Source organism: Apteryx mantelli, chromosome 8, assembly GCF_036417845.1.
Source record: "Apteryx mantelli isolate bAptMan1 chromosome 8, bAptMan1.hap1, whole genome shotgun sequence".
NCBI classification, from domain to species: domain Eukaryota; kingdom Metazoa; phylum Chordata; class Aves; order Apterygiformes; family Apterygidae; genus Apteryx; species Apteryx mantelli.
Window position 1 is genome coordinate 18,577,109 of NC_089985.1, and position 20,689 is coordinate 18,597,797.

General features: G+C 36.0%; 1 protein-coding gene across 3 annotated transcripts in view; it reads right to left on the minus strand.

The window, feature by feature from the left end:
- The window catches only part of NTNG1 (netrin G1), a 161,860-nt gene that overhangs the window by 30,200 nt on the left and 110,971 nt on the right, over nt 1-20,689 (minus strand). For 2 of the 3 annotated variants that reach the window (XM_067300824.1, XM_067300823.1), the window contains exon 5: nt 19,605-19,631. In XM_067300824.1, the coding sequence (XP_067156925.1) occupies nt 19,605-19,631 (27 nt within the window). Of the gene's footprint in view, nt 1-2,098; nt 2,267-7,673; nt 7,734-9,705; nt 9,772-19,604; nt 19,632-20,689 lie in introns of all 3 variants that reach the window. The other variant, XM_013961034.2, reaches the window with a different exon arrangement.

Consider the following 20,689-nt stretch of genomic DNA (forward strand, 5'->3'; position numbering starts at 1 on the left):
ACCCAGAAAGATGGCAAATCATCAGCTCTCTCAGAGTTGAGAATACTCAACATTTTGCAGGATTAAATCTTAGGAGCCCCAGTTCAGAAAAGCCCTTTAAGCACAGGTCTCTGTTTCCAGGAAAGTACTTAAATATCTGCTTCACTCCACTGACTTGAAACCTGAAGCAGTATGAAAGTCTACCTGAGTCAGTGAATTGGCTAGCATTCACAGATTTTGTATGCCGTATGATCACTCTGATCCTGAAAACTGTCCTAGTCCACTAAGAATATTTATTTAAAACAAGCTACCTAATTTGTAGCAAAACAGGTTTTGAGCCTATAGTCATTTCACATGGGCCAGTTCTCATGGTATCCCATGAGAATTCTGCTTGCAGTAAGGTGGGAAGGTCTGCAAATGCATCACATTGCTTTCTGGAAGAAGCTTTCTTTTAAATGAAAGGTTTTTTACTTTATTTCTGCAGAGTTTGGGCAATTCTGAACTGCACAACAGTTTATTTTACAATGAAATTCTAAATATATCACTTGCAAATTATTCTAAAATGTACTTATTTTTGACTCCTGGTTTATTATCTTCCTTGCTTCACTGACAAAGCTACAGATGCTGTCTTAGCATTTCAGTGTACATGGGATGACAATTTACTGAATGATCTGATGAAAAATCCCAAACAGAGTAATTTAGTGTCATTTTCATTAGGCCTGTTTAGACAGTTTAAATTATACAACCCTGATGTCATACCAGTGATGTCCCTCATCTACGTTAAGCAAATATGAGGGACAGTGCTTTTTTTCAAGAATATTTGATTGGGTTAATCCCCTCAGCAGAGTCATACAAAATCATGATTTGCCTACTAAAGTTCATATTAGCTCATCCTAATTAATGTCAGAGGAGATCATGCATTTTTGAATGCGTTGCCAAGCAAAGTTAAAAGAAGGACACATGAAATGCAGTGCGTGGATGGATCTGGGTGTTTATCATGAAATAAAATGTAAATCTGACAGGCTGCAGACTGAAACAAATAATAGCAATCCAAATAGTTTCTGGCTTGAATCTTAGCAATGGATTATAAAGAATATTAAAATATAACTTATCTGCCCATAGTCTATTTCTGTGTGAAAATCTTATACCCACTTTTTTTTCTTCTTGGAAAATGAAAAATAAAAAATCACAGTAGAAATTCAGAATGGGTTCCACTGACGCTTTTCTCTATAAGCAATATTATGTAATGCAATACTCCAGCTCTGTTTATTGCTAGAACAGTGCCTTTTGTGGCTATTTTTTAACTTCTAGCCAGTGAATGAAGCTTCCTTTAACGACTGTGTTCAGTCTTCGTCTAGAGTGTCCTATCTTTCTTTCTCTATATAGTGTCTATAGCGACGTGAGCATGATGCATATTCTTCTAGTGTGACAAAGATCTTGCATTTTTTCTAGTATGCTATTTTTATTATGTTCTGACATTTGCTTTAATTCTGCATCTTGGATATTTATATCAGATGTTAGGTTTAAAGCACTGTTTTCACCTAGGAATCCTATTTCTAAATTAACATGATGTCAAACTGATTTGACAAGTTCTACTCCTAACTGCAAGGGCATAATTTCAGTCACTCCTCTGAGGAGAGGGGAGTTAACGCAGCATTTACAGCACTGTGTCTGGGAGTAGGATTTGCTGCAAAATGTATTGTGTACATGCAGCTGGTGACTTTTGTAGGTCCTCGGTAAGTATTCAAGGGCCTGTACAAATAACTGCAAAAGTTAGTCCAGGGACAAGGATTTATGACTCAGTCCTTCAGTTTTACACATATGCAATTCCAGAGTGGCATCTCCCTGCAGACGGACGGCACGATCAGCTTCTCAGGGGCTTCCTGGGCATGTCCCCTTAGGACTGTTAGCTAGGGAGCTTCATTGCTTACACGGACTTGAAACACCTCCTTGGGGCTGCAGGGCCAACTGAGACAACTAGATTGAAGTCTACACAGATACTCTTATCCATTGAAAAAGCTCATTCTGGCTCAACTGGCAGATAAGCAGCAGTGGTCCCTAGCAGCCGCCAGTCACTGAAAAGGCATAGAAGAAAAGCCGCAGTTATCCCGGGACTGACCTATGCACACATTTTCATCGTCCAGCTCTGCAGAGGCATTTCTGAAGTAGCCCAGCCTGCATAACTCACAGTGCTGACCTCTAGTGTTGTGCTTACAGCTCACGCAAATGACCGTATTGAGCAGCTCGATGTAACTGCACCGGTTGGAGTGGCCGAAGCATTCACAGTCTTTCAAGGAAGAACAGAAATGTATACAAAATGTATACAGCAGCAGAGTAATAGCACATTACATGCTTAGTAAAAATGAATCATGAACAGAAGTATGAATGAATGGCACAGACATGTTAATCAATGTAACATGGACAACAGCAGATGTTTATCTGCAATGGAAGTGAGCTCTGTTTCAGGCAGGTTAGAGCGACCCGACAACCACGGCATGGCGCTGGAGGTTGGCTGCAGCTGGCAGATTGTATGGAACTGAAGCATTTGCAGTTGTAAACCTTTCAAGGGTACGGGAGGCTCGGTTTCTGCTGATACAAATGCACAGCTTTTCGCACATTTGAGGTGGGTATAAATCAAGACACAGTCAAAAGTTCCTCATATTAAAAATACTAAATACAGCGGACAAAACTGTCAAACTTGAGCATATTCAAATCCACAACTATATACAAAATAAAAAAACCTCTGTTTTGGCATAAGTGCTGAGTATTCACAACTACTGCTGAACCAGGGGGTACTGTAAGTGGTAGGCACCTGTGGGAACCAAACTGTTTTAAGAAAAAACAGCCTCAAGTTTGACAATTTGGCCAGCACTTTCTAAGACAATTACGAGAGAAGAAAAGGAAGGAATGGAGCTGCTATTTAAGTGCCATTTCTACTATAGTTCTGAGGCAAACATAACCCATTTTTATATTGAGATGAAAAAGCATCTTGGCCAGAAGAGATCTTGAAAAGTCTGAAACGTGTATTGAATAGAAAGCATGTTTATTGTAGCCATCTGAAATGCAGCCTGCGTGACAGCCACTTTTTAAGAAACCTTTTGTTAGACATAAAATGCTAGTGCTTATAATTTTTTTAATCACAAACAACACATGGCTTTATACAAGTAGAAATTAGAAAATGATATCATTATGCAAGGCACTGCTATGCTTTGTGTAGATAGCTTGTGCAAGTCCAGTAACTTATCTCTGAGATTATGAGCCCAGAGTGAACGCAGGAAAGGTTACTAGGATGATCAGAGCAGTGGAGAGTCTATTTAAAAAGTGAAGACTTAGGATAATTTGGTTTGTTTACTCTACAAAAACCAAAGACTGTGAGGTGATATAACTGTGGGATATAAATACATCAAGAAGGCCTTTTGCCTTCCTAGGTGAGCATCTGAGCTAATGGATAACACTGGCACAAGAACAAATAGGTGTTAAATGGCCATTGAGAAATTTCAGCTGGAAATTAGGAGATGGTATCTAGCCATTAGGGCACTGAGGTTCTGCAACACATTTCCAATTTGTTGCAAAAACATTGGTGCTTTAAAGATGCAGTTTGATAAACTGGTGAAAGAGATTATGATACGTTTCTTGCAGTAATGGAATAGCGGGTGCAGTGACTGGGGAGGGCTTCCAGGGATGGGTCTTGAAGTTAACTTAGCCTCTTATTAGGTAAAGCTGTACAAGAGCGTGTAAAATGCTTCCGTAAATGTGATGGGGGCCAAGTCCTCTGTGCTGCCTTTCCTACGGTACGCTGCTGATTACTCTGGGGTGCCACATGAGCCCCCTGATTGTTGGCTTGGGGCTTCAGATGTTATATTTGTGCCTGTTTATATTTTTATAAAGTAATGCCAGTGCATGTTTGAGTATATTATGCACAACTAATGCATATATATATATTGTGCTGTTGTCTGACACAGTGGTAGATTGTAAATAGACTGTCTCTTTTCTCGTACTGTACAGTTTTTAGCACAACATGCATTCTAATCTTGAGAGCTGCCTTTCTGCTGCCAGAAAACATTAATTCAATTTACATATGCACACTCAGTTTATATAGATACTTGTCCTCTTCAATGTTATACAGCTAAACCAATGTTTCATGGTTCATGCGAGCCTGATACTTTTGACGCCTTTATCTGCTGGAGTTCAGTACAACATATAGATGATACAATGATTCTTGATTGATCACATCTGTGGACCATCTCTAAGCATCTTAATTCAATTTCTAAATTGAAAAAAAATGCAATACTTGTAGCCGCAAAATACAGCTATAAAATAAAGCGATAATTAGTTGGCATGCATTCGCAGAAGCAATTTGTTTTAGTAAACTATTATTTCTGGCACTACCTTGGTTTTAGTTGGTTTTGACTCTTAATGATGTAACTAGACTTTGTCAGATCTAGGTATATCGGACACAATTCAGTGGGGAGGAAAAAAAGTGTTAATGTATCTCTTGTCTTGTAACTGGTCAATAAGATCCAGCACCACAGTCAGCTGCTCAGCAGCTCTCCTCCACTAGCATATCCATTTTGCTTGAGTGAGAACTGCCTGTGCGAGGCAGAGGCATCACATCTAAAAGTGGAAACTAGTGCAGGCAAGCAGGAGTCACAGTGAAAATTGTTACAATGCTGTTTTAATGTGCTTTATTTATAAACTAAGACAGACTGGTTGGTGATAAGCAATCTGATCCTTCTGAATCTCAGATTCAGATGAGACTTTCTCTTGGTCTCTCTGCTCTGACAAAGGTCCTGTCTGCAGCAACCATGACACGATTTGTCTTGGTGGGAAGAAAATACTGTACTGATATGTTCATCAGACTTGCGGCCACCCATAATCATACTGCAGGTAAATTTAGAGGAAATAATTTACCTTGCTTTTCTAAACAGTAACAGGCAGCAGAATAACATTGTATTTTTATGTTACAAAAATATGTAGACTATAAAGAAGTGACAGTATATCAGACTATGCTACATCATCTTGTGTGTTTAAAATAGCAGAAAGAAATTGAGACCATTCTGTGAATGAATAACTGCATTAACTGAAACTGTGATGTGACCTTCAATGCTACTACAACACATCATTAGCAGTTATAAAAGCATGAGAAACAAAGCTGCGCATAAAGTAATTCATTGCTATAACAGGGCTTGCTCCAAGCTATGATTTGGACTAAGCATCTAATAGTTAAAAAGGCTCAGCTTGATGTACACACATACAATTAAAGATATGCAGAAGGACTAGACTGGTTCAGATGTGGCTCATCGATAGATATTAAAGGTAAACAATGAGACCAATTCTTATACTTGGTTGCCTTCATATGGGTACTACTCTTTTGTGCTGTGTGAAAGAAACAGCCTTTTTTCTTAAAGTTAACTTATGCTAAGATTTAAGAAAAACACTGAACTCTTGATCTTCAGACTGGTAAATGCTACATGGTATAGACACCCCCTCCCCCGCCCCCCCCCCCCCCGTTAGCTCAGGAACAGTCAAACAGCTGATTAAAGATAGCAATGGTGCAAAGGAAAAAAAAAGGTCAAGGCTTGCAACTAATGTTGCTTTGTTACTAAATCAAAATTTTGCTAATACAATAATATGAACTTATTTTGCCTGTTGCTACCGGTTTAATCAGTGAATAATTTTTACATTTCTCTAGCTTTATAAAAGTGGTTTATATAACAAAAGCTATGGAAGGGGTCTTCACATGAACAAAATGGAAGTATTTTCTCTGCTGTTTACATGAGGTGTTACCCTAAACCAGTCAAACCTAACATGTTGAACTGCATTCAGCATTGCAGCTGGGAATCTAATACTTGTCAGTACTGCATGGACTTCCTAGCTGACCATGTGATTCACCCTGACCAGCACAAAAAGACCAGAAAATAGCCTGCTAATCAGAATTGTCGGTAGCACAACTTCAGTTTTTCAGACACATGGCTCTGGCTAGCAGCCCAACCACTTTCAATCATTGGCAAATCACTGAAAGAGATGGGGGGAAAAGTGGAAAAAGTCAGACTGCAAATGGTTTAAGGACAACAAAATGACAAGAGCTTACAGTGCTGGAAAATGCTCCTTTCAGTTCTGAGTACCATATGTCAGAAAAGACATGGATAAACTGGAGACAGTTTTTAAGCTGAATAACAATAAGTGGTAAATGGTTTGGAAAATAAAACCTCAGAGGAAAGTTAAAGATAGCCAGGTATGTTTAATGTGAAGAATAAAGGGAGAAGTGATAGGTTAGATTTGATAGCTATCTCTGGGTGATTGAGGAACTCCAGGAATTCGCAAAAGGATCGACTGTATGAGCCTTTAAAGGTGATTTCCAATGCAATGATTCTATTGCAACAACCCTGATTCTGTTGTACAAAGCAAAATAAAACTACCCATTGAAGGATACTCATAGAAAGGTTTCTCATTTAATTCTTTTGTTTCTGTAAATTGAATACTCCTTTCTTCCATTATAATGCTACGCATTTACACTTTTGAGATGATATACTATTGTGCTGTGGGGACTAGGTTCAGCTCAAGCTTCAGCCGGGACCAATAAAACAGTCACATGAAATGATGGTAGATGCACATGGAAGGGAAACATAATTTTTAAATTAAGACATTCCATAGGTACTGCATGAGACAGCTATCAATGTCATTTTCTAATTAAAAGCAGAAAGAGTATTTCAAGAAAAGTGTATTCAAAAATAAAGGGCTTTTTTCATTTTCTGACAACTCCGTGTTTCTCTTCTATACACTAACAAAAGACAAACAAAGGAGATTTTCATCATAACCTTAGAAATAACCTGCTTTGTAGCAAACAGTATGGCTGATTATCATGATCTCATCAAATGGGTCAAACTAAGTTCAAATGTTTGTTAATATTCCCCTGTTCCTTAGTAACATGTATTTCATGAATAATGAGATATTCACAATAGCTACAGAAAGACAAAACATTTTATACATGATCTTTACAGATAAATTGAGAAAAAACAATGAGAAGTTTTCAGCGCGAGAGAGAGCGTTCAGACTGTGAATGATTGATATGCAAATGAAACAGGTTGCCTGTAAGTCACTGAGAGAATATTGGCATCCTTCATTATGCCCATATAATTCCATTATTTTGAAAAAACACTGAAGCATCAGTTCAAGATATAATGCCTACATTTGGAATTTGCACGCTATTACAAGAAAATGAAGATGTAAGGCACACTTAGAAACCATTACAGGATGTAACTATATATATCCTCCACGGCATTTACAGATAATTCTTGAGGATACGGGCAATTGATGTTTTACATGTTGTTTGCCCTCAACTAATCTGCTTATGTTTCCTCTTTTACAATTTATGAGTATTAGTGAGGAAAACAAGTCTCTAGCAAACGTTTGCTTTCTAGGCAACAATCTGAATGGTCATATTCTTATATTTAATTCCTTTAAAAACAAATGCCATGTTACTTTATATGCCAGTAGCGATTATCTAGGAAGCATATTTACTATTTTTTTGTATGGCTTATGTTTGTGTGACTTAATGCTTCTGTTGTTGTCAATGAACAAGCCTCACCAGTAAGCTGATAGGTACACTTCACAGCTATTCCAGATTCATACAGTGCAATGTTTTCACAACACATAACACTATGAAATCACTGTATGAATCCAAGAATTCCTACCTCTCTTGTGGTTTGCAACTTGAACAGAAGAAACAGTTGACATAGCTAATTTGGGAGCAACTGGATAGGTAATAAAATGAACAGTACATTAGAAAAGGTATCAAATAGGAACAAATCAAAAGCTTAAAATAAACTTTTTTTATTTACTAACTTTTTAATTAGCTTTAACAATGCTTCTTATTTTGTATGGTAAGGGAGATAATTAGAGGAAAATGGACTATACACTACCAACTATTGAGTTGGTGGAGCTGAAATACCCAAGATAAAGAAAGGGAAAGTTATTCACAACTGCACACTTGGGCAGCTTTGGGTTAGAGGCTATTTGAAGATCCTTCCCAATCTATGACCAGTGATTGGTCCAATGACTGATATGGTAACCAGAGCAGTATGCAAAGGGTTTTATTAAATTTACATGCATATTTGTTCTGGCCTAATGGCATAAAATAAGCAATAAAGGAATACTAGATATAGGTAGATTTCTAATAATTATCTTCTTCATATGCTATACTTGCCTCAAGTATTTGCTACAATAAATGTTTAACACTGCAATAACATGCTGCAAATGTGTAATCTGAATAGAAATTCTTTTAAGTTTTTGTGTTTTGTGCTCCCTAGCAAAGTGTCAAAACTAAATTAGCTAAAGTTGTCTCTCTTTTTTGAGAAGAAACACTGCATAATCTTGTACTGTTTGAGATGCATTGTGCAATGAAGTTAAGTCTTAGATCCCAAGCAGCATAATTTGTTAAACTATGAAATCCATTAGAAATGCTAAGTGTCATTTCGTTGGAGATGTTTAGATTTTAAATTCCAGTGAATAATGTAGGGTAATCCTTACAGAGAGCAGAGATCAGTCTGTATTTTTTTGTTTGTTTAAGGAACACATGCAAAAGCTTGGAAAATATAATATGGGCTAAACGAAATCCATCAGAATGCTCAGTATCATCTCAACGAGGATATTTCATTTAAAATGTACGTGAATAATGCAAACTAGTGTACTTTGCTAATCCTTATGGAGAGCAGAAGAGCAGTAATCAATTAGTATTTTTTTTTTTTGGAACATATAGAAACTTGCAAATATAACTTCAGGTTTTATATGTGTGTGTGCGTATGTCTCAATTTGGTCATTGTAAACAATGGCTAAAACAAGTCCTTCCCAAGTAGCTCCCCAACAGATTGCTAACACATTTTGTTCAGTTTAGTAGCCATTTTCTAGATCATCTTTTCATTCATTTCCTTCTCCGACTGTATTTGTTTTAGCATAAAAAGGACATCCTTTGAATAGTCACAGCAAGCTATAGGCCAGAATTCTGCAAGGATTTCTGGGAGGGAATGGTTGCTGGGGTAGGGATCCCCTTAAATAAGGAGATCAAAAGGATTTTTTTTTTTTAATGAACAATCATTTTGAAATGTGCAGTACAGATGAATACAACATCAAATAACATAGCATTTTACTTTTACTTTATTAGTCATCTTAAGTTGATCTGCCCCTTTCAATCATAATCATCGTGCCACAGTCTGTCAATAATTTTTTGTGTGGCACTTGAATTCCAGAAAAGTGTGAGTCTGTCCTATAGAAAACTTGCTTGTATTGTGCACGGAATGCACACGGGGAAATACCACTCAGTTTGCTTAGAAAAACAAAGTGGAAGCAAGACATTAAGAAATGGCTTGACGTAGGCAATGGAAATATTTCTCACTCAAAAATCCTGAAACTTACTCATAATGCAGACTGTGCTGTCTATACAAGTCTAAAATTCTCTAAGGACTTCTATTCAACTTAATATATATCAGTCCTTGTAACTTTTATGTCTACTTTTCCAGACTTTTTGCAGCAAGGCTGTGCATAATCTGTGTGTTGGAAGAATCCCTTTTCAGGTAAGATTTGTTTTATGGTATTTCTCAATAGATATTGTCTGGCAGAATAGCATTACTTAGCACCAAAATAAAAATTAGTTGGATGTTATTATTTTTGTTATCATGTGGGACTCTTTGAAAGCAATTTCAGACCACTAGGAATTTTATAGCATCCTACCTTGATTTGGTTTAGAAACCTCAAGGGAAGAAATATTCGGCCAAATCCTATCAAACTTTGGAGGATCTGCATGCATCAGGAAAAATCAGGATTTGTTATTTACATCTGTGATATTGTTCTAAACAGGCAAGCATATGGACAAAGACACAGATTACAAACATCCGTTACTGGACTAGTCCATGTCGCACTTGAACAGTACATAACTTCACACCGAACAAGAAAACAAGCAATTGATGATTCCCAAAACACTGAATGGACATAAAATAATCTGTGTAACCGTTCATCTTCCACGGTTTAAAACATCAATTTTGTTGAGAAGAAGATATCCTAGGCCAATATATATGGTTCTAACACTGGTAACAAATTAGGAACCTTTTATTCATGTTTTTATGTTAATCTGCTCTGTAGCGATAAAGTGACAATATCCAGACAAATAAAAATTTCTTACCAAAGACACACATCTTACCGTAACATCCTCTTTTGGGGAGTTTTGAGTGAATTATTATTCTGTTATCAGAAAAAAATACATTTACCAGTGGAGTGAACTTTTTCTTTTGCTCTCAAATTGTATTGTATCTGCTTTCTACCACTTCTATTGATATATTACACAGCTTGATTTTTTTTTAAAGAAACAGATGTCTACATTTCTTAAAGCCCCTAATGTGTCACCTACATGCAGAAGCACTTTCTTCTTTTCTGCAGAAGAAGTCATGTCTCTTTAGAGTTTCTTTTCCTTTGGGCAATGTATCTTGGGGGCAGGGTAGTGAGGAGTGACTTCCCTTAGCAGAAACGGTGATGGGTGTTGGACCTGAGAGTAGGGAAGGGGGTGAGGGGAAGGAAAGAAAACTTTTCTTTGGGCCCTGCTCTGGGAAATAAGTAATATCATATTCTACTTTTTTCTGTCATGATCTTCTCCCTGTTCATTGGCAGCTCCCATCTGCCTTGCCTTTAACATCAGATTTGGACCACATTTTTATCATCTTCTGTGAGTATTGTAGCAGTTGCTTCCTTTACTCTGAGCTGACGAGAATGTTCCTTAATTGTTATATCAGCCTATATAGCAATGATATTTGTGGGGAGTGAGATGCTTCTTAATTTCTACATATAAGGAACTCAGTTGGGTAGCTAAGTAGACTGCAATTGTCTGCAGATGCAGCTTGGCTGGCATCAAGAGTCTAGACTGGCAGGTCGTTTTGAAGAAGGTCCGTTTCACTGTTATAACAGACAATCTTAACAGAAGACCTCCAGGGATGCTAAGAAAAAAAGACTGGGGCTTCAAACATCTGATGTGGAAGGAAGGAGGACATGATCCTCTCCCTGGTATCTTCTGACCCATTTGTGAAGGATGCATAGAAATTGGCTGGATGGGGTTGGATATCCCAAAAGTCCTCCCACACAGAGAGGAACAATTCAAGGAAAGAATGATGACCTGGACTGTGTCATTTATTGCTAGGTAGTCTTCTGCAATTGAATAAGTTGAGTTGTGATCTAACTACATCATGGTCCTTGCATTTTTGTGCTTTTTCCTTATCAGTCAAGAAATAGGAAGCCAAAAAAAAAAGGGTGAACTTGTTAGACTCTCAAACGGTGTATGTCTTGATTAGAAATAACCTGCCTCTCTGATCAGATCCACCAATTCACACACATAAGAAGTGCAAACATAGTCAAAGTGCGTGACAAAAGGTATCTAAAAGCCATGCTTACTGAGGTAGAATGCTAGACCTAGCACACTACGTGAGACTAATTCCATGCACCTCAGAGATCCCCTTCCTTCCCCTCCTGAAACACTGACTGACTAGTTATGCCAAAGGAGTAGTAGCACAAGGGCAACTACTTACTTGCACAATTAATTCACTAGTAAAGTTTTGGGATCACTTAGACTTGACCTAAAGGTTTTAAAGGGACCAGATATCAGAGAATACATATACAAATCATGAATGAAAAAGGAAAAGGAAAGGAAAATTGCCCTGCTGTCCCTTGAGCCTTTTTCTCTTTAGCCACAGCGCAATATCACAGTTGTTACAGAAAACCTACTACATTCCAGATAGGAACTTCCAGTGTTATACTTCTTTTCTAGAATACTATGCGGCACACTTACTCCCCAAAATTCACATGCATAATGGGCATCTTTAATTGAAATGGCCTAGGTATTACCAGAAGTAAAAGCAAGTGTCAAAGCTTTGTAATGCTTTAGGACTAATCCTCTGGAATATCTGTCATTTAATAAACTGTAGGCCCTATACCATAATCTATAATCAGATAAACTATGATAGATAGATACAGATAGATAGACTATAACAGATAGGCTATAATCAGATAAACTCTCATTTTTATAATGATTTCCTCAACTCTTGTCTTGTCCAAATAAAATTACTACTTGTGTGACAGAAAATGTGTTACATATTTCTTAGAAATTCTATAAATGCTACAGATTTGTGCTCATTTTAGCAAACTTACTTAAAATGAGGATTATGACTTGCTCTAAAAAAACTCCTAAAACTTCCCTGAGCCTTTAAATTAGATTATATTGAGTTTGTTAATGGGCATCCAAGACAATGAAGAGCATATTTATTGTGCCTGAAGACTACCAGTTAAGTGTTACTGGGTTCAGATAAATATAGCCATTTTAGAAGGGACTTCTGGAGGTCATCTGGTCCACCCCCTGCTCATAGCAGGGTCAACTTCAAAGCTAAATCAGGTTGTGCAGGGTCATATCCAGCTGAGATCGGCTGACATCTTCAGCATCTCTGGGCTACTCGGTAATGCAGTTAATGCTCCAGGAGACTTTTTTTTTCTATATTTCTTACACTTTTTCTTGAAAATTTTTGAGTCTCTTAATCATTGGATGATTTTTTTTTTCTTTATATCCTTACTCATGGAATGTATTATCTATCTCCAAGATTATAGGTTTCCCAATAAAAGCCTTTCTTTTTATCTTTGAAATTTTCTGTTTCTTTTTCTTTATGGAGATAGCTTTAAATGCCTTATCTAAAAAGATATGTGAGACTTCCAAGTCAAAGAATGTTGACTGTCATTCCCACAAGTATATTGGAGCAGATGAGTCATCCTTTGAGCAGACATCAGTAAGACTCATTTAGCAGCTAGTTATTCTTTTATAGCAACTTGTGAAAATATTTCTAGTCCTCAGTGATTATCACTAAAGGTTTTATCTTTAGAGAAACTGCCTAGGCAAACTAAGCTTTTCTGGAACAGCTCCATATATGGACACTCTGTTCTGTAATAAAAAATACTTATATTCCAGAAAAATTAATTAATTGTGGACTGGGTGTTCTAAAATATACACTGGATCAATCTACAAAGGATACTGCTCTTCTGTAATATATTATATGATAGTTATTCTGGGTAGACAAGGTTACAGAATTTGAAAGTGTGTCAAAAAGTACATTTTTAGTGTATTTTTAAAAAATAAAGATGTTGACTTTTAAGAGTACAGATATGTAAGATATATGACTCATCAGAAAATCAGATAATACATTTCAAATTTGTGTTGGAAATTTCTGCATTCCTAGTTAATATTGTTCCAAATCCAATTATTGGCAGAAAGTATCTTTTGGAAAAATCTTATGTTCATGAAGTAAGGAGAAACTGATTGCATGATCTTTATTAGGTGTATAATAATTTCTTTGTTTTTTTCCCCCAATGTCTTTTATGGATATATAATATCAGAATTACCTATGATATTAAATGAAAATATATGTCCACTGGAATTGCAGTCTCCATCGTGTGCTACATCGTGGTATCAAATTGGGGAAATAACTGAAATGAGCTGGTATTTTCAGCCTGATTCCAACCAGGCAGTTGCTCCTGAAAAAAACTGTCATGATGTTGGCAGAAATTAATCAGCACTTTGTTTGTTTCTCTCTCCAGCCAAGCACTGAGCTGGCAGGAAGATTAAAACGTATTCTCAGCGAGAGGCACTATCCTTCCACGGGGAAGAGTGCTGTGGATGGAGCGGATGAAGACTACGCTACTACCCGCAGTGTGTGCACTCTCAGGCAGACTAGAATATTTTCACCTCCTAAACTGTTTAAGCTGACACCTTCCACAAACAATGCGTTTGCTGAAAAATGCTACTAATAAATCAGTAAGTCTTGAGTAATGCTCACTCTAATAATAGATGGGGAGCACTTGTGGTGACTACTATCATTATTTATTTACATTATAATAACAATAAGAAATCCTAGCCAGGGACTCTGTTCAAGAAGTTCTTAACTTTCCTACAACTTTTATTTAAAACACAGAAAAGTATTTAAAAATCTCTGAGTGTAATTTTCATCTTTCTAGTAGAAGTCTAACTTTCTAGTCATTGAAGACTGGCCTTCCCATTGCCTATTTAGATCATGAGTAATTGAGAGTTAAGAATTTTTTCTTCCAAAAATGTAGAAATCTGCTCTGCTGAGCATAATGGAGTCACACATATGACAGGGTTTTTAAGTGTTACTATTAGACAAATAAATAAGAATGATTAAGTATAGTTCTCAAATCAGTGGCAGATTTAATAACTGCTGAAATAATTGGATGTATTTATATCAAATGATATTTTAGCATTTTTTGCAAAGATCAGACTCCTGTTGTTACAGCATTTCTATCTCATTAGATCTGTTTCAAGTCATGATAATCTACCTCATGTAAATTTACTTTTTAGTACGTTAGAACACTGCAAAATCAAGCTCATCAAAAGAAGGGAAGAAATGCTGAAAGAGTTAAAAACAAAAAAAAATCTCTCCCCATTTATTTTATAGAGTTAAAAAAAAAAAAGAATGGGGACAATATTAGCCAATTTTTTTGGCGGGGGGGGAGCAGTTTAGGAAATTTCATACCTGTTCCTTTGAAGAAAGGAGAATTCTGCATAAATGTGAAGATGTGGTTGTTTTATGGCAGCTCCTCAGCCATAACAGCTTTTACAACTGTTGGAAGAATTTGAATGGAATTAGTCCTTTGGTTTTCCAATTGTTTTCTTAGAGTAGAAGAAAGCAATCTTTCTATATGTGTTAAAAAAAAATCCAGTGATCCAGCTCTGGAAATTTTTTAGGTATCAGAAAAAATCCACTGATTTGAATAAGTGTGTTGACTAGTTCTTCTCAAACTACCAAGGTTTGAAGGACTATTCTTCAATTATAAATGTTTCCAGTAAAGTAATTACAAAAATGTACAGAGAATCCAGTCTTTTGGGGAAGGACTTTCTAATGGAAAAACAAGTTATTCTCTTGATAGTTTTTTCTTGTATTGGTTTAGCTTTTTCCTACAAAGACATTGAAATTTGCTATTTAGTAGGTGGACTAGGGTTATCAAACTGTAATGCACAGCTGATGAAGAATAATAAAGACCTGATTCAGAAATCAGAATGCTGATTTGGAGACCTCATTCTTCCCTTATACTTTAATCAGTAAAATGATTACACATCTAAAGGATAGTATAAAAAAAAGGGGGGGGAGGGGAGAAAATATAAAGAAGTTCATAGAAAATACTTTTCTTTCAGTAATTTATATGCAAGCTTTAAAGATACCAGATTTTTAAATACCTTCAAGGATCAGATCTGCTTTCTATAAACTTTTCTGAGCAACTATAGCTAAGCTTCGATATTGCAAATGCAACGTGTTTTGCACAGCTACCATGGTGCATACTGAAATGCTCTCTTATTTTCTGTAGTAGTCTATCACTTCATTGTTCATTAATAGTTAAAACAAAGATAACTGGGATAACTGAGTAATTTCCCATATATTACAGTAAATTAAAAAAGCACTGAAAAGACAATTTGACAGATACACTTGTTTTCAAACTAGCTGGATACAATGAAGATAAGTCTTGGGATGAAAAATGAGAAACTACTAAACTGCCACTGGCCTTGTCTATTAAACTGGTGACAATAGCTCTTCATATCTGGGAAAATTGGTGGATCTGGCAAAACCAAGCTAAACAAAACCCAAGGCTCCCAGGAGCCCCAATGCAACAGCCTCTCAGTGTTTGCTTCCGGAATGGTGCTAGTTTGTGACCCTTCACTACAGCTCACTCCACAAAGAGCAGATTTCTGCTCTGTGCTGGGGGTCAGCTAAGTTGCACTGCTTACTGAACTTCAAGAAGGTTATACAAGGATGAAGTCCTAGTTATACAGAAGAAAAATAGCTTTGTTATGAATCCTGCCAGGTAAATAAACAACTCACTTTTTTTTTTATTTGGAATCTTAAATTTTCTTTCAGATGTGCAGTTCAAATTAATGCATTATACCACGTAGCCTATCAGTATTTTCTTTCAGATAGTGATTTTTTAATATCATAGAAGATTTCACTGTTAAAGTAAAATTAAAGTGAAAAAATAAGAGGGTTTGGAGGTACTAAAGTAAAGGAAGGAAAACAAATATTGTTACTTTCTTGATATTATAATCAGTTACTCAGATAAGGTGATTGTTTTAGACAAGGTGACTGATTAACAGTATTATTTATTCACAAATCAGATTTGGACAAAACTGAATTAAAATCAGAATGTATTGCTACTATGTCCAAAATAATATTTATACACAGTCTGAAGACATTATTTAAATGTTTTGAAGGAGAAAAACAACTTAAAGGTCTCTTAATAATATAGCTCCCTCTGTAAAACTTGACCTCAAATAATAATAGAGAAGAAACAATATGCAACCTAGTTATGAATGTTTATCTCCTACTGACATATGTGGGCATTACATACATACTCTGATCCAGAGTTCAGCACTGTAATGGCTTTGAACCTGCAACTGTAAAGTTAATGAGAGAACATCTCAAGTGCTGCAAGAGCGCAAAGTCAGGTCCAAAATACTTGCAGTGATATAAAAAGACCCCTGGAAACTTTATTATTTTTTCTCAAAACCTTTAGAGATATATATTTACCACATTAAAAATTCTATAACAAACATGTAAAACAAATAAAATTTCACTCATCCTGACACTGTTGCCATTCCTGAAAAATACCTACCAGATCTTTCACAGTTAGGAAACCAATCAAATAAAAAAAAAAAAGCCCATTCAATCTTTTTAACTTTTGTGTCTTGCATTCATTATCATTTCAAAAAAAAAGTTCCCTTAATTTGAAATTGGCTATGAAGAAGAACAAAAACATCCAGAACAAAGCAGAAAATACCATTTGATTATCTTGATTGCATCTTGCACTTGGTTGTATGGTCTCTCTCTAAACTCTGACTCATCTGCCACCAGCAGGCTTTAAGGTGATAATCACCCACGCAGAGCTATTTGCACATCATGTCAATCCTATCCCATGTCTAATTATACCCTTTATAACTAACTGTTTAGCATAATTAGTGGAATTATGCTTTACAGGCATAAAGATAGAAGCTATAGGTTAAAAGATTAAACCTTTTTGAAGGCCTACATGAACAAACTAGTAACTGTGGTATTTGGTCACAATAATGAACATTTTGATGCATTGGCCTACATAAAATTGCACAATGATTATTTATAGCAAGTAAAATAATGTAGTTTGAGAATATTTACATACTGTATGTAGACATTGCTGATCATAAAAGCTTAAAAATTATGAAATGGTTTTGGGACTCATTAATCGCTAACACTCTCACCAGTATTTTTCCAGACATGGCTGAAAAATGCTGAAAGGACCAGCACTGGAATCAAGAATGCTGGAAATGATCAGAGAACCTATTATTCAACTGATAGACAACAGCAGGTACAAATGACCTTAATGGGAAAGCTCTGATTTAATTATTTTTCTAGATGATCAGAAAGGATGTTTACTTAATGACCACTCTTTCTTTGTGTTCAGTCTTTATGATGTGCTGCTTTAATACAAGATCCTTTGAGGTTAAAAAAAGATACATGTATGTGCACACAGGTAAATATATTTTATTTTTTGCTGGGCATGCTTGAAGTTTGTTTCAAAAGTGTTAAATGAACATCTGTTTGAAGTGGCATCTTCTTTGTATGCTGACAGTTTAGTGTTCACTTCCCCCCTCTCCCCCCCATATATGCTAGGAAAAGCTTGCAGTGCACAAAAGCCAATACCCCCAAGTTAGTGTTTGCTGACAGGCAAAATAAAACCCAAACTGCATCTCCTGTGAATAACTTCCGGTCCCCAGATGGGGAAAAAATCTACTGATATGAACACAAACGTTGTATTAGCATAGATGAAAGAAGAAATCATGCAGAATCCATTAAAGCAGCCACAACTAATTCACCTTGTTTGTTTTCATGTATTAATTGTAATTCTGCTAAATTCTCTGAGAGATCAGGATAAATCTATGGGTTCTGTCCTTGTTTAATGATAATTCTGCTATTTCTGTCCTACAGAAAAGATGTTCAGAACATTGTGCAAGTGGAGCTATTTTTCCCCAAGCTATTTTTTAAGAAAAAACAACTGAAAAAGCCAAGGAGAGTAGTCAGTATTTACTTATGCTCATGAAGAGAAGCTCACGCTTCATCCTTTCCATGTAGGCAAAGAAATTTGTTGAATTCTACCACATATTATTCCAATACATTTATAGCAGATTTAAAATAATTCATAGACTTGAAGTAACCCTTGTATTTCCTATGGGTGTTAAACAAAATTTTCTCCATTTTTAATAGATAGACAGTGCTAATCACTCCAGTGTAAAATTCAAAGAGGTCAACAATGCATCCTTTCAGGTCACCATGATTTAAAAGATAATTGAGTTTCCCTATTAAGTTTTCAAAGGCCAACATCTGCTGATGCTCAGAAATGGTGGATGTGGTTGTATGGAGTGTAAAGTGAAAACACAACCATATAGTCCATGCAACACAGTACTAAGGAACTATAGCACAACCAAACTCCAAAGAGCTATTTTCCCGTTTATCCCATTTCTGTTATTAATGGCAGGAGTACTCCTGATAACAATAGCATAAACTGTGTATCTTACTGTCTTTTATTTAGTTCATCTTTTGATTATAAAATAGTGTGTAAACACAAGGTTTTGAAAGAAGCATATCACTACACATTTGCAGTTGTGCAAATGTCAAAGCAGATACTAAAGCAGAAAAAATACATTATTAAAATCGAAGGCTTTCATTTGCAAGTCATTGTCATTGATGCTGTTTCTCTATTTAAAGCTGCAAAACAGACGCCATGGCATTCAGCTGGTAACACTACTCTCATTTACAAGGAGGCTAGTTTTGATGGCATTTAACTTGCTGTCTAGAGTTTACAAATCAGTGCCTATTCATGAGTTTAAGTAACCTGAGCTGATTTATAAATTGAGAGACCTGACCATGCATCATAAGAAGCAAGGCAGTTTTATCCAAATTATTATGGATTATGGATTATATGGAGCTGGATATTAGGTATGGCAAATTGCATTTTACCACTGTGATATTTTATCATTGTGATAGTCCTGCTTCGCACAGAACTTCCAACAGATTCCAACAAATATGCTACATTTACTGAGCTGAAAAATGAAAAATGTTTTTATAAATTCTTCCATTTGCTCTTTGAGTTTACACACCCACACATACACACACGTTTACACACAAGCAAACACACACACAAAAACTAATGATTCTATACTTATCCATTATTAGCAAACACTCTTTTTGGGAAAATATACTCAACAAATATTTTCTGTGGAACTGTGTCCTAATTCTCTGTATAACACTCAGTTTTATAATATACAGCTTTTATTTGCTGATCAAAACAGATCAGGAAATTTGTGCTGGAAGGGAGATGTACTGTCATGAGTGACCTTCTCTCTGATCACATAATATGGTTATGTTTTAATGTAACAGAGGAAAGCTAATACATAGCCTGTTCACTGTAAAGCACATTTCAGAGAAACATTGTCTACAACAGAAATGGATGTTGGGAAAATAGATCCAAGAAGTTGAATGACAATGCAAAACAATACTGTTTTTATTACTTACTACCAATACTGGAAATACTGGGTATACCTGCAGAGAAAAAAACAAAAAAAATGTATTGTTAGCTGTTTGCTGTGGTTGGCTGAGGTATTAAATCTAAGAGACTAGAAACAATTTTCTCCTAATTTTCAGAATGTTATATCAATAAATAGTTAAAACTAAGCAATTACCAATACATATCCAAACCTTTCTAAATGTAGAGCCTTTAGATTCTTCAATATGAGACTGCAGGGACCACTAAAATGTATTGACAGATGGGTATTTCTGGGACCTATACCAGCTCTCTGAACTTCATGAATTCGTTCAGAACAGTTTTGTATTTGAACTAACCAGCCATTAGGTTTAATACTCTGGATAAAAATATCAGTCATGCATGTGTTATGCAGATCTAGGAAAATAATTTAACCAAGGGATAGATGCACTGCTAGCTGCTTTGGCCAGCTGCTTAAATCAGTTGATACCTTCTGTTGCATGAACTGTATATAGCTATTATTTTTTCCCTCTTTTACCTGATGGTTATCTAAATTAAGGTATGGAAAAGAAATGTAATTGAGCAAAATGATCTAATGCATTAGGCCACTCACATTGATTAAAACTCTTATTGATTTTTTTGCTTTCACTTCCATCCCTATGTCGAATTAATGTAAGGAAAGCATTCCAGAGACAGGTGAGATTTCCAGAAGGGGTGGGTCTGCTGAGGATTAAAGCTTCTCTGTCCAATTAGCAACGCAGGATCCCACGTTGCATGATGCAGTCCCACATTTAGTTTGTGGTTTTGACTACCCTGAAGGGTGTGTGGCAGAGAAATATGGAAGTGAAATCTTTTCTGAAATTTCATTTTCTTTAGATAAAATGGCAGCACGAATGGCACTATTGCTAGTCTTCTGGGTTATAGCCACAAATTGCAGATCAGTATTTAAAACCTGGATGTTTGCATCCTCTCAGTTAAATACAGTTTGCCTTTTATAAGTTTTATTGACTCTTGATGGCTTGCATTTTACTGCAGAAATCTGTCTATTTCTCCATTAAACATCTGCTATACTTCTTTCAAAGTCTTTCTTGAAGTTCTGTCTTACTCAGAGATGGTA